At 44.3% G+C, this 15,061-nt stretch overlaps 1 protein-coding gene across 1 annotated transcript in view; it reads right to left on the reverse strand.

Annotated features, from left to right (window-relative positions):
* Positions 1-2,145: 2,145 nt before the first annotated feature.
* The window catches only part of LOC134350442 (DNA mismatch repair protein Msh2-like), an 82,537-nt gene continuing 69,621 nt past the window's right edge, over positions 2,146-15,061 (reverse strand). The window contains exon 16 of the mRNA XM_063055637.1: positions 2,146-2,644. Within this exon, the coding sequence (XP_062911707.1) occupies positions 2,468-2,644 (177 nt within the window). The 3' untranslated portion in view covers positions 2,146-2,467. The remainder of the gene's footprint in view (positions 2,645-15,061) is intronic.

Consider the following 15,061-nt stretch of genomic DNA (forward strand, 5'->3'; position numbering starts at 1 on the left):
GGTCTTCAGGGTCTATACCACACTACCACTAATAATGAAGAGGGCATGTCCTAGATGATTTGGGCTTTTAATGATGGATGCTCTCTTCTTGAGGAACCACCTCTTGAATATGTTGTCAGTGGTGGGGAGGGTGCCAATGATAGAGCTGATTGAGTCTAGAACCTTCTGCAGCTCCTTGGATCCTGTGCATGGGAGACTCCATACCAGTCAGAATGCTCCCACCATAAGTCTCTGGAAATTTGTAAGTCTTTTGTGACAAACCACATCTCCTCAGACTCATAAAGTGCTGCATCCATGGTCTGCAAGCTTCAGTTAATCTGAAACTTGTATAATTCATTCTAGATTACCTCATATCTGTAACCATTCACTGATGTTCACACGAGGAATTCTGCAGATGCTGGAAATTCAAGCAACACACATCAAAGTTGCTGGTGAACGCAGCAGGCCAGGCAGCATCTCTAGGAAGAGGTACAGTCGACATTTCGGGCCGAGACCCTTTGTCAGGATGAAGATCTAGAGATACTGCCTGGCCTGCTGCATTCACCAGCAACTTTGATGTGTGTTCACTGATGTTCATTAAGCTGGGATATCCCACAGCTTGCCTACTACAGTCTCAAGCTCACAGCTCTGCTCACTGTATTTCTGGATATAGAGGGGACAACCATGATGATACCCCAAGATGAATTTACTAATTTCTTTCCTCATAGTTAAGAACTCCTTCCAGATGTAAGGCCATTGTTCCAGCAGCAATTCTCCATGCTGTAAAGCCGACAGGATGGACTTTCTTCAGATGCACAGTTCAGTGGTGGATCAGTCAGAGAGGTGAGTATCCAAGCGTCAGGACATTTTTCAACTGCACAAGACTTCCTGAGGCATAGTACTTGCATGCATGGCTGTGTGATTCTTGTCCAATGATTTTGAATTAACTAAAATCTCAGTTTTATAATTCTAGTTCATTTAAATTCCACTAAACCTTCATTTTCATTAAGGGTCAACTTCTATCCTCCTCAGCTCCTTCCTGCCGAAGGGTTTCGACCTGAAAACGTCAACTGTGCTTTTTTCCATAGATGCTGCCTTGCCTGCTGAGTTCTTCCAGCATTTTGTGTGTTGCTAAGATTTCCTGGATTTGTTCTGGACACTCAAAGCTGCTGCATAGGTTGGCTCTGTGATTAAGGTGGAATATGGTGCATTGGCCATCATCAACAATGGGATTGAGTTTAAGAGCTGAGAGGTAATGTTACAGCTATATAGAACCCTGGTCAGAACCCACTTGGAGTACTGTGCTCAGTTCTAGTCACCTCATTACAGGAAGGATGTGGAAACTATAGAAAGAGTGCAGAGGAGATTTACAAGGATGTTGCCTGGATTGGGGAGCATGCCTTATGAGAATAGGTTGAGTGAACTTGGCCTTTCCTCCTTGGAGCGGCTGAGGATGAGAGATGACATGATAGAGGTGTATAAGATAATGAGACATTGATTGGATAGTCAGAGGCTTTTTCCCAGGGCTGAAATGGCTAACACGAGAAGTCACAGTTTTAAGGTGCTTGGAAGTAAATACAGGGGAGATGTCAGAGGTAAGTTTTTTTTATGCAGAGTGGTGAATGCATGGAATGGGCTGCCAGCAACGGTGCTGGAGGCGGCTATGATAGGGTCTTTTAAGAGACTCCTGGATAGGTACATGGAGCTTAGAAAAATAGAGGGCTATGGGTAACCCTAGGTAATTTCTAAAATACGCATGTGTTCAGCACAGCATTGTGGGCCAAAGGGCTTGCATTGAGCGGTAGGTTTTTTCCTATGTTTCACTACAACTAAGTGTATTCATATTTTATGTTGCTTTTTGTTTACAATTTGAACTTCCCTGATTAAACCTTAATATCTCCCCTTATGAATCTGCCTCTGAACAAGGACTCAATGATTTCACATACAATTATTCAATTGACTTAGTTTCATTTGGATTATATTCCTGAAAGAATCTGAGACACAGATCCACATTAGAGGCAATATATAAATACAAATTGAATTTTTCTTTCAGAATTCCAAAATTAAGCATTTTTTAAAAAAAGTACTTAATGTGCATGACGTTTTCCCCACTGCCAGGTGCAATTTGTTGTTACAAAAACCACAAAAAATAAGCAGCAGTGGATTTTTAATCATTTTATTGTAAATGTCATCTTTTTGAAAAAAAAATCACAACAAAATTAACTGCAATGTGACTCACATTGCAATATACAGAATAAATGAAGTAGAGAAAGCATGAAAAGCCCTCCAAGCGGACTTGTGTCTTGTGTGGATAGTGCACCTCTCAAACTCTGTTAAAATGATTAACACAGCCATTGACAAGAACAATTCTTTTGTCTTCAGGTACAATTTTGCACAGTAGCTTGTGCTCAATGCTTCTGCTTAGTTTCCCTTGACTGTCCATATTACTTGCCAGGGATCCCATCCGTAAATTCATTCACTCTGAAGTTTACTTTAAAGTCGTCACCTTAGATCTTGCAACTATTTCATTGATGAAACTGTTATTCTGTGCCAGCACCTCGGACTTCAACATCATCAGCTTCTGCTTTACCTGTTTTTCAGACAGGTCACAAATGGGCAATGCTTTGATGCTTGATAGAAAATCAGCAATGATTCTTTCACCATCCTACAGAAATGCAAGGGGAAATATTACTCCATGGCTACAGTAAACATCTCATCATTTTCATGCTATCTCAGAGCTTCAGTAATGACCAGAGACTAAATGCTCCAAGTAAATTATTTTACATGGAAAATGTTCTGATACCTAGCAGAAATGCCACTTGACGTTCTTAAACTGTAGACACGGGCACACCTTAATATTATACCGATTATCATAGAGGACCCTTCAGATTTTAAAAAGGGAGAAAAGGTGGAGCCTGAAGTCCACATTAGCATGATTTTCCAAGAAGATAAAACATAAGATTTTATGATATTCAGTAAGTCAGGCAGCATGCATGAAGACAGAGTGAACATTTTGGGTTCAAAGTCCTCTATCCGAACTGTTGTATGCTCTCGGATGAAATGTTAGAACAGTTTTCCCTTCATACATGAAGGCTGAGTGTCTAATGCTGAGTCTATCGTGCAGGGCCTATCAGTGGTGACAACTGAGCCCGACAAACTAAATAAAAATACAGAAGGGATAAGTGGAGCGACATTGTCGGGAGTAGGCCAGTGGCGAGAGCAGAAGCGACAGGCTTTGGCTCATTCAGGCTTCAGCAAGGTAAGTGGGTAGGTGATTTTCGATTTTGGTTTTCTTTGCATTTTTTTGAGGAATAGAGAGTATGTCAGTAGCGTTAGTATTTTGCTCTGGGTGTTAGATGTGGGCCACACCTGCACCAGGTGCACCGAGATGCAGCTCCTGAGAGACTGTATTAGGGATCTTGAGCTGTGGTTCGATGACCTACAACTTATTAGGGAGAGGGAACAGGAGATAGAGAGGAGATACAAGGAGTTAGTCACCCTGAGGCTGCAGGAATTAGGTTAACAACAGGAATTCTGCAGATGCTGGAAATTCAAGCAACACACATAAAAGTTGCTGGTGAACGCAGCAGGCCAAGCAGCATCTGTAGGAAGAGGTGCAGTCGACGTTTCAGGCCGAGACCCTTCGTCAGGACTAACTGAAGGAAGAGTGAGTAAGGAATTTGAAAGTTGGAGGGGGAGGGGGAGATCCAAAATGATAGGAGAAGACAGGAGGGGGAGGGTTGGAGCCAAGAGCTGGACAGGTGATAGGCAAAAGGGATACGAGAGGATCATGGAACAGGAGGTCTGGGAAGGAAGACCGGGGGGGGGGGGACCCAGAGGATGGGCAAGGGGTATATTCAGAGGGACAGAGTGAGAAAAAGGTGAGAGAAAGAATGTGTGTATAAAAATAAGTAACAGATGGGGTACGAGGGGGAGGTGGGGCATTAGCGGAAGTTAGAGAAGTCGATGTTCATGCCATCAGGTTGGAGGCTACCCAGACGGAATATAAGGTGCTGTTCCTCCAACCTGAGTGTGGCTTCATCTTTACAGTAGAGGAGGCCGTGGATAGACATGTCAGAATGGGAATGGGATGTGGAATTAAAATGTGTGGCCACTGGGAGATCCTGCTTTCTCTGGCGGACAGAGCGTAGGTGTTCAGCAAAGCGGTCTCCCAGTCTGCGTCGGGTCTCGCCAATATATAAAAGGCCACATCGGGAGCACCGGACGCAGTATATCACCCCAGCCGACTCACAGGTGAAGTGTTGCCTCACCTGGAAGGACTGTTTGGGGCCCTGAATGGTGGTAAGGGAGGAAGTGTAAGGGCATGTGTAGCACTTGTTCCGCTTGCACGGATAAGTGCCAGGAGGGAGATCAGTGGGACGAATGGACAAGGGAGTCACGTAGAGAGCGATCCCTGCGGAATGCACCTACGCTCTGTCCGCCAGAGAAAGCAGGATCTCCCAGTGGCCACACATTTTAATTCCACATCCCATTCCCATTCTGACATGTCTATCCACGGCCTCCTCTACTGTAAAGATGAAGCCACACTCAGGTTGGAGGAACAACACCTTATATTCCGTCTGGGTAGCCTCCAACCTGATGGCATGAACATCGACTTCTCTAACTTCCGCTAATGCCCCACCTCCCCCTCGTACCCCATCTGTTACTTATTTTTATACACATTCTTTCTCTCACTCTCCTTTTTCTCCCTCTGTCCCTCTGAATATACCCCTTGCCCATCCTCTGGGTCCCCCCCCACCTTGTCTTTCTTCCCGGACCTCCTGTCCCATGATCCTCTCGTATCCCTTTTGCCAATCACCTGTCCAGCTCTTGGCTCCATCCCTCCCCCTCCTGTCTTCTCCTATCATTTTGGATCTCCCCCTCCAACTTTCAAATCCCTTACTCACTCTTCCTTCAGTTAGTCCTGATGAAGGGTCTCGGCCTGAAACGTCAAATGCATCTCTTCCTAGGAATTAGGTTAAGTGGGTGACTGTCAGGGAAGCGAAGGGAAGAGCTCAGATAGTAGAGAGCATCCCTGTGGTCATCCCCCTCAGTAATCGTTAGCTCTTTTTGGATGCTTTTGAGGGGGGGCAACCTGACAGAAAACGACCACGGTGATTGGGTCTCTGGCACTGAGCCTGGTTCCGTGGTGCAGAAGGGAAAGAGGAAGATGAGGAATGCAGTAGTCAAAGGGGATTCCGTAGTGAGGGGAACAGACAGGAGGTTCTGTCAGCCTGATAGAGATACCAGCATGGTGTGTTGCCTCCCAGGTGCCAGGGTACGTGCAGAGTATTCTGAAGGGAGAGGGTGAGCAGCCAGAAGTCTTGGTACACGTTGGTACCAATGACATAGACAGAAAAAAGGAGGAGATCCTTAAGAGGGAGTTGGGTAGGAAGCTGAAAAGCAGGACCTCTAGGGTAGTAATCTCAGGATTACTGTGCCACATGCTAATGAGCACAAGAATGGCATGATCAGGCATATTAATGTGTGGCTGAGACTACTGTAGGGGGCAGGGCTTCAGATTCTTGGATCACTGGGGCCTCTTCTGGGAGAGATACGACCTGTACAAAAAGGACGGGTTACACCTGAACCTAAAGGGGTCCAACATCCTAACTCTTAGGGAGGGTTTAAACTAATCTGGCAGGGGGATGGGAACTGGAATGATAGGGTTGAGGAAGGGGAAAATAGAAATAAATCAAACAAAGTGTGCAACAGAGATTATAGAAAGAACAGGCAGGAGATGAGGCTTAATCACAGCCAGTGGCATCAGTTACAGGGCAATAGAGGTGTGAAGCAGTTTAAACAGAAATCAACAAATACTGGACTGAAAGTGTTATATTTAAATGCACGCAGCATAAGGAATAAAATGGAAGATCTTGAAATTCAGTTACAGATTGGCAAATATGATGATGTGGCCATCTCTGAAACTTGGCTAAAGTATGGCCGCCATTGGGAGCTGAAAGTCCAATGGCTGGAATATAGGTGGTAAGTCACTTATAAGTGGCTAATACAGTCAATTTCATTTCTCTGCAACAAAACAATCTCATCAAGGTGTGATGGGAGACAGTGGTACTCGAAGGGGGTTCCTTATGTCCAGACTATTCCGCAATTTAGTTTTCATTGCACTCATTGCAGAAAACCCCGCTTCGCAGAGATATGTTGTTGGAAATGGAAGCAACGTATTCAGTGCTTTCATGGCTATCTCAGGATATTCAGCCTTAACATTTCTTCCGGCATTCTGGATCAAAGTCATGTCAAACATGCCCACTGTCATTTGCAAGCTCAAAGAGTTGATCTTCTTCCCGCGCTGACATGGATGATTCACCGGGGACATTCACAAGTGGGTCACGGACCCATTCCTTTGCACATCTTGGGTCATTTGCGGTTGGGAAGTAACGCTCGAATTCTGCCGACAGCGAAGATAGGTGATTGCGCACCAGCTGTGAGAAGGACAGTGCAGCGTCAGTCTCTCCCAAAATCCCAGCTAATGTTGGGAACATGTCAAATATGCCTCTGTCCACTCACCGTCCCCTCAGTTCCAGTTTGGCTTTGAAAGCAGACACTTTATCTGCCAACGTGAAGACAGTTGTCATTCTCCCCTGAAGTGACAAATTGAGTTCATTAAGCAGGTTGAAGATGTCACACAGATAAGCGAGTTTTGCTATCCACTCTCCGTCACTGAAGAGTGCTGCCAGTGGTGACTTTATTCCTGAAAGAAATCTCTGTACCTGCTCTCTTAACTCAAAAACCCTGGCCAGGACTCTCCCCCTTGATAGCCACGTGACTTCAGTGTTTAAGAGAAGGCGTTTGTGCTCTGCATTCATTTCCTCGCAAAGCTGCTCAAACAGACGTGAGTTAAGGGCTTTTGCTTTGATGTGATTGTTAACTTCAACAAAGTCACTCAATACGCTGTTAAGATCAGGTGACATTTTCCGGCTAGCCAGTATTTCCCTGCGTATGACACAGTGGGTAGACTGGCCTTCAGGAGCAACCTCTGACTCGGGTAGTGAAACCAGACAGCTGTCCAGTCATAGCTGCAGCCCCATCTGGACCAGTCCAGTTTGCCTGACATGTAGTCATTCAAAGACTTGAATAGTTTTGCACCAGTTGTGTTAGTTGGCAGTGGCAATGCACACAACATAGCCTCGTCCACGTCGTCTTGAAATATATATCGCACATAAACCAGCAGTATTGCCTTGTTGTCGACATCGGTAGACTCGTCAAACTGGATAGCATACCATGGTGACTCATTAAGCCGTTCCAAGAGCTGTGTTTCGATGTCCTCCGCTATGTCATCGATTCTCCTTGAAACTGTGGTTGCTGAAAGAGAAACCTGTGCCATCTTATTAGCTGCAGCTTCTCTCAACAGTTCATGGCACATGTCCTTAGCAGCAGGCAGAATCAATTCACTAACAGTGAAAGGCTTCTTAGCTTTAGCAATAAGGCTAGCCACTAAGTACGACACACTCAGAGCAGCAGCATTTGTGGAGCTGGTGGCTCTCAGTACTTGCTTCTGTCCCGCTTGCTCACGTTTTTTCAGCTCAAAAAACTCAGCGGATTTGTCTTTAAGTGCAGGGTGCTTGGACTCAAGGTGCCGAAGCAGTTCTGAGGGCTTCATTGCCTCATTAGACAGCTTGTCTCCACATATCACACACAGGGGGCTTGGAGCGTGCGAGTCACTGGTCGCAATAAAGCCATATTTTATGTATGACTCGTCGTATTTTCTGTTGAAGGAAGCTTTCTTTTTTTTTGCAGTCTTGGCCTCAGCTGTCTCTGCGTTTTCATCATCGTTAAGCCTTTTATGTCCCCTACCACCTCTTCCAAAGAAACTCTCAAGCGACATTTGTTTTTTACTCAGAGTAGTTGTAGGTTAATGACCGACTGATGACCTCATGTGCGTTCAAGTTCAACAGTGGGCGTGACAGGGAATGAGGAAAGATGCAGCTGACTCATATCGTTTCATATCGCCAAATCATATTGTTTCCTCACATGCTTTACAGCCCGGTGGTTGGGGACCACTGACTTAGGGAACAGTGATCACAATATGATTGAATTCACATTCAAATTTTTTTTAGATTATGAGAACACTCAGTCCTCTTTTATTGTCATTTAGAAATGCATACATGCATTAAGAAATGATACAATGTTTCTCCGGAGTGATATCACAGAAAACAGGACAAACCAAAGACTAACACTGACAGAACTACATAATTATAACATATAGTTACAGCAGTGCAAAGCAATACCATAATTTGATGAAGAACAAACCATGGGCACGGTAAAAAAAAAAGTCTCAGAGTTCCCGAGTCGACTGACTCCCGCGTCCCCGATAGCAGGCGGCAAAAGGGAGAAACTCCCTGCCATAAACCTCCAGGCACCGTCAACTTGCTGATGCCTTGGAAGCAGCCGGCCACAGCCAATACTGAGTCCATCCGTCCGAAAACTTCGAGCTCCGACCAGCCCCTCCGATACAGCCTCCTGAGCGCCATCCTCTGCCAAGCGCCTTCGACCTAACCCTGGCCACTGAAGCAAGCAAAGCCGAGGATTTGGGGCCTTCTGTTCCGGAGATTCTGGTTACCACACAGTAGCAGCGGCAGTGAAGCGGGCATTTCAGAAGTTTTCCAGATGTTTCTCCATACTCTGACGTCCATCTCCATCAAATCAGAATTGTGCACGGTCCCCTACTTGACAGATAACAGATATTCACCACCGGAGAGGCCGCGCGCACTGCCATCTTCTCCTCCTTGAGAGGGAAAATATAAAATCCAATGTGTCAGTATTTCAGTGGAATAAAGGAAATTACAATGGCATGAGGGGGGAACTGGCCAAAGTTGACTGGAAAGGGACATTTGCAGGAAGGGCAGCGGCGCAGCAATGGCTGGAGTTTCTGCGAAAAATGAGGGAAGACAGATATATTCCAAATAAGAAATTTTCAAAGGGAAGAAGGACACTACTGTGGCTGACAAGTCAGAGCCAAAGTAAAAGCAAAAGAGAGGGCATACAAGGAAGCTAGAACTAGTGGGAAGCTTTTAAAAACTTGCAGAAGGAAACTAAGAAGATCATTAGGAAGGAAAAGTTGAATTATGAAAAGAAGCTGGCGACTAATATCAAAGAAGATACTAAAAGCTTTTCTTAACTATATATAAAGGGTAAAAGAGAGTTGAGGGTAGATATAGGATCAATACAAAATGACGCTGGACATATTGTAATGAGAGATGCAGAGATGGCAGAGGAACTGAATACGTATTTTTCATCAGTCTTCACAGTGGAAGACGTCTGCAGTATACCAGACATTCTACAGTGTCAGGGAAGTGATGTTTGTGCAGTGAAAATTATGACTGAGAAGGTGCTCAGGAAGCTTAATGGTCTGAGGGTGGATAAATCTCCTGGACCTGATGGAATGCACCCTTGGGTTCTCAAGGAAGTAGCTGGAGAGATTATGGAGGCATTAATGATGCTCTTTCAAGAATCGATAGATCCTGGCATTGTACCAAGTGACTGGAAAATTGTAAATGTTACTCCGCTATTTAAAAAGGGTGGGAGGCAGCAGAAAGGAAGCTACAGACCTGTTAGCCTGACATCAGTGTTTGGAAAGTTGTTAGAATCTATTGTTAGGGATGATATTAAGGAGTACCTGGAGGCACATGACAAGATAGGCCAAAGCCAGCATAGTTTCCTGAAAGGAAAATCCTGTCTGACAAACCTACTGCAATTATTTGAGGAAATTACAAGCAGGGTAGACAAAGGAGATGCAGTAGACATGGTGTGCTTGGATTTTCAGAAGGCCTTTGACAAGGTGCCACACGAGGCTGCTTAGCAAGATAAGAGCCCGTGGAATTACAGAGGAGTTACTAGCATGGGTGGAGCATTGGCTTGTCAGCAGAACACAGGGAGTGGGAATAAAAGGATCCTATTCTGGCTGGCTGCCGGTTACTAGTTGAGTTCCACAGGGGTCGGTGGTGGGACCGCTGCTTTTTACGACGCATGTCAATGATTTGGACTAAAGGGGTTAATGGATTTGTGGCTAAATTTGCTAATGATACAAAGATAGGTGGAGGAGTGGGTAGTGTTGAGGAAACAGAGCCTGCAGAGAGACTTAAATAGCTCAGAGGAAGGGGCAAAGCAGTGGCAAATGAAATACAATGTTGGAAAGTGTATGGTCATGCACTTTGGTGGAAGAAATAAACGGGCAGACTATTATTTAGGTGGGGAGAGAATTCAAAATGCAGAGATGCAAAGGGACTTGGGAGTCCTCGTACAGGATACCCTGAAGGTTAACCTCCAAGTTGAGTCAGTTGTGAAGACAACGAATGCAATGTTGATATTCATTTCTAGAGGTATAGAATATAAGAGCAGGGATGTGATGTTGAGGCTCTCTAAGGCACTCGTGAGACCACACTTGGAGGACTGTGTGCAGTTTTGGGCTCCTTATTTTAGAAGGGATATACTGACATTGGAGGGGGTTCAGAGAAGATTCCAGAAATGAAGTGTTACTGCTTAAGGAACGTCTGGCAGCTCTTGGGCTGTATTCCCTGGAGTTCAGGAGAATTGTTGGGGGTTGGGGGGGGATCTCATAGAAACGTTCCAAATGTTAAAAGGCCTGAACAGATATAGCAAAGTTAATTCCAATGGTAGGGAAGTCTAGGACAAGAGGGCATGACTTCAGGACTGAAGGACGTCCATTTAGAACTGAGATGCAGAGAAATTACATTAGTCAGAGGGTGGCAAGTCTGTGGAATTTGTTGGCACAAGCGACTATGGAGGCCAAGTCATTGGGTGTATTTAAGGCAGAGATAGGTAGGTTCTCGATTAGCCAGGGCATCAAAGGGTATGGGGTGAAGGCTTAAGTCAGTGCTCCCCAGAACGTGGACAATGCAACGAGAGGGGAGAACGCATTGGACCTTGTTTACACAAACATTTCTGACGCGTACTGGGAGGAGCCCCACTCTCACCTCGGTTACTCAGACCACATCTCTGTTATACTAATCCCAGCATACAGACCGCTTGTCAGGCGCTCCAGACCAGTTCAGAAGCAGGTGAAAACCTGGCCAGCAGGAACCATCTCTGCTCTTCAAGACTGCTTTGAGCACACTGACTGGCACATGTTCAGGAAGGCTGCAACCGATGGCAACTCCACCAACTTACACGGCAACAGTGACTAGCTACATCAGCAAGTGCATCGATGACATCACTGTGGCCAAGATCATCACTAACCAGAAGCCATGGATGATCGCGGAGGTGTGTGCGCTGCTGAGGACCCGTGACTCCACCTTCAGAGCAGGCAACAAGGCAGCCCTAACAACAGCGAGGGCCAAACTGTCCCAGCCATCAGAGAGGCAACGCATACACACGCCCAGCGAATCCACAGCCATTTCTGGGACAGCAGCGACACGCGGTGCATGTGGAAGGGCATTCATATCACCACCGACTACAAGACAACACCACCTGCCTGTGCTGGTGATGCCTCCCTCTCAGATGTGTTGAACAACTTTTACGCTTGTTTTGAGGCAGAAAATGACATGGCGGCGAGGAAGACCACCCCTCCTCCAAACGACCAGGTGCTGTGTCTCACTGTTGCCGATGTGAGGAGAACCCTCTGCAGGGTCAACCCACGGAAGGCTACTGGACCAGACAATATTCCTGGCAGAGTGCTTAGAGGATGTGCAGACCAGCTAGCACAGATTCTTAATGACACCTTAACATCTCCCTGAGCAGCGCTGTCGTTCCTACGTGCTTCAAGGCTGCCACCATCGTACCCATGCCGAAGAAGTCTTCAGTGTCCTGCCTCAATGACTACCGTCTCGTTGCACTCACATCCATTATCACGAAATGTTTTGAGAGGCTCATCGTGAGGCACGTCAAGACCCTGCTGTCCTCCCTCACTGGATCCCCTGCAGTTCACGTACCGTCCCAACCGTTCAACAGATGACGCCATTGCCAATACCCTCCACCTGGCCTTAACCCACCTGGACAAGAAAGACACATATGTTGGAATGCTGTTCATAGACTTCAGTTCAGCATTCAACACAATCATTCCTCAGAAACTGATTGGAAAGCTGAGCCTACTGGGCTTGAACACCTCCCCCTGCAACTGGATCCTAGACTTCCTGACTGGGAGACCTCAGTCAGTCCGGATTGGAAGCAGCATCTCCAATACCATCACACTGAGCACGGGGCCCCCCAGGGCTGTGTGCTCAGTCCACTTCTGTTCACTCTGCTGACCCACGACGGTGCTGCGACACACAGCTCGAACCACATCAAGTTCGCCGATGACATGACTGTGGTGGGTCTCATCAGCAAGAACGATGAGTCAGCATACAGAGAGGAGGTGCAGCGGCTAACGGACTGCTGCAGAGCCAACAACCTGTCTGTGAACACGAACAAAAGAGATGGTTGTTAACATCAGGAGGATACGGAATGACCACTCTCCACTGAACATCGATGACTCCTCCGTAGAGATCGTTAACAGCACCAAATTTCTTGGTGTTCACCTGGCAGAGAATCTCACCTGGTCGCTCAACACTAGCTCCATAGCAGAGAAAGCCCAGCAGCGTCTCTACTTTCTGCGAAGGCTGAGAAAAGTCCATCTCCCATCCCCCATCCTCACCACATTCTACAGAGGTTGTATTGAGAGCATCCTGAGCAGCTGCATCACTGCCTGGTTTGGAAATTGTGCCACCTCGGATCGCAAGACCCTGCAGCGGATAGTGAGGTCAGCTGAGAAGATCATTGGGGTCTCTCTTCCCGCCATTACAGACTTTTAAACCACACGCTGTATCCGTAAAGCAAACAGTATTATGAAGGACCCCACGCACCCCTCATACAAACTCTTCTCCCTCCTGCCATCTGGCAAAAGGCACCGAAGCATTCAGGCTCTCACGACCAGACTATGTAACAGTTTCTTCCCCCAAGCCATCAGACTCCTCAACACCCAGAGCCTTCAACTTAGATTTATTGCATCTTTTTTCGATGATCAAAAACCAGCATGGATTAAAATAGAACTAGATAAGATAGGAGAAAATAGACCTGAAGATTTTATATATAAATGGGAATCTAAATGGATACGGGAAAAGAAAGAATCTCCTATATTAACACACTTGATTGATCTATGGAATAAGATAAATGTTGATAAGGAAACACAGAAATCTCTATTAGCAAGGAGACCTTTGTTTCAAAACAGACTTATTCCTTTTACAATGGACAATCAACTTTTATATAATTGGTACCAAAAAGGGATTAAATTTATAGGAGATTGTTTTGAGCGAGGTATATTGATGTCATTTGAACAATTAAAGGATAAATATAAAATATCTAATAATACTTTCTTTTGTTACTTTCAGTTAAGGGCTTACTTAATAGGTAAGCTGGGTCAAACAATGTTTTTGCCAAAACCTAATGAAATTGAAATTTTAATTCAAAAAGGAAAAATTAAAAAATTTGTTTCTTGTATGTATAATTTGATTCAAGAACAGACAATTAAACAAGGAACCCATAAGTCAAAGCAAAAATGGGAAACAGATCTGAATATTAATATTGATGAAATAAATTGGTCAAGACTTTGTCTGGACAGTATGACAAATACAATAAATGTTCGACTTAGATTAGTACAATATAATTTTTTACACCATTTATATATTACACCACAAAAAATAAACAGATTAAATTCAAATATATCTGATAAATGTTTTCGGTGTAATCAAGAAATTGGTACTTTTCTACATTCTACTTGGTCTTGTTTTAAAATTCAATCCTTTTGGATAAATTTAAGAATCTTATTGGAACAAATTACTGGAATTCAACTTCCACATAACCCTGTATTATTTCTATTAGGTGATATTGAAGGGATAAAACCGAAACTTAAATTGAATAAATATCAGAAAGAATTTATAAAAATTGCATTGGCAGTAGCTGAGAAGACTATAGCAGTTACTTGGAAATCTGATTCGTATTTAAGTATGGATCGTTGGAATAATGAAATGGCTAGTTCTATTCCACTTGAAAAAATTACTTATAATTTAAGAGATAATTATGTAACATTCTTGAATATTTGGCGCCCTTATTTACAAAAGATAGGATGTCATATTTAAGTGCTCCGACAAAGAATTTGGTTACTTGGGGAAAGTAACGAATAATTATACCAAATTTATTTTGAATCCCATGGAGCGTGTGGAAACCCTCCAATACCCAGGCGGCTCTTCTTCTTTTTTTTTTCCTTTTAGGTAGGACTATATATGGGGGGGGGGGAGGGTTAAGGGGGGGGTAGATTTTATCTTTTCATGTATTCTTTTTGAAAATTTAATAAAAATTATATATATAAAAACACCCAGAGCCTGGACTGACACCAACCTATTGCCCTCTACTGAGCCTATTGCCTTGTTTATTATTTATTGTAATACCTGCACTGTTTTGTGCACTTTATGCTGTCCTGGGTAGGTCTGTAGTCTAGCGTAGCTTTTGTGTTGTTTTACGTAGTTCAGTGTAGTTTTTGTATTATTTCATGTAGCACCAGGGTCCTGAAAAAGGTTGTCTTGTTTTTACTGTGTACTGTACCAGCAGTTATGGTTGAAATAACAATAAAAAGTGACTTGACCTGAGTAGGGATGACTGAAAGAATTGGATCAGCCCATGATTGAATGGCGGAGCAGACTCAATGGGCCGAATGGCCTACTTCTGCTTCCCTATCTTTTGGTCTTATGGTTTAAAGCATCTTGTGTTGACTTTCACATTTGAAGATAAAGTTGTTATAAACTGGCATACAAAACATTTCTCCTACTTTTCAATTTCTAATTGAAAGTATTTTATTTGTTGTCAGTTTGCTTATGAGTTGGACAGTTTTTGCTCTCTGCCTACAGACATCTCGCACTCTAATGATCCTATTAAATAACATCAAAAATATTCTGACGCCCTACAGTGTGAAATGGTTGTCCATTTTAAAATCCTAGAGGCAAAAGAAGGATAAGTCCATAAACAAAAATTATTCACTTCTGGTTCGGTGATGCAAGATGAGTACACCTTATTCAAAATAATTTATGATCAAGAGGAAATATTTGCTGCAAATTAAGCAAATAATAATATAAATCTC

Source organism: Mobula hypostoma, chromosome 8 (assembly GCF_963921235.1).
Source record: "Mobula hypostoma chromosome 8, sMobHyp1.1, whole genome shotgun sequence".
NCBI lineage: Eukaryota > Metazoa > Chordata > Chondrichthyes > Myliobatiformes > Myliobatidae > Mobula > Mobula hypostoma.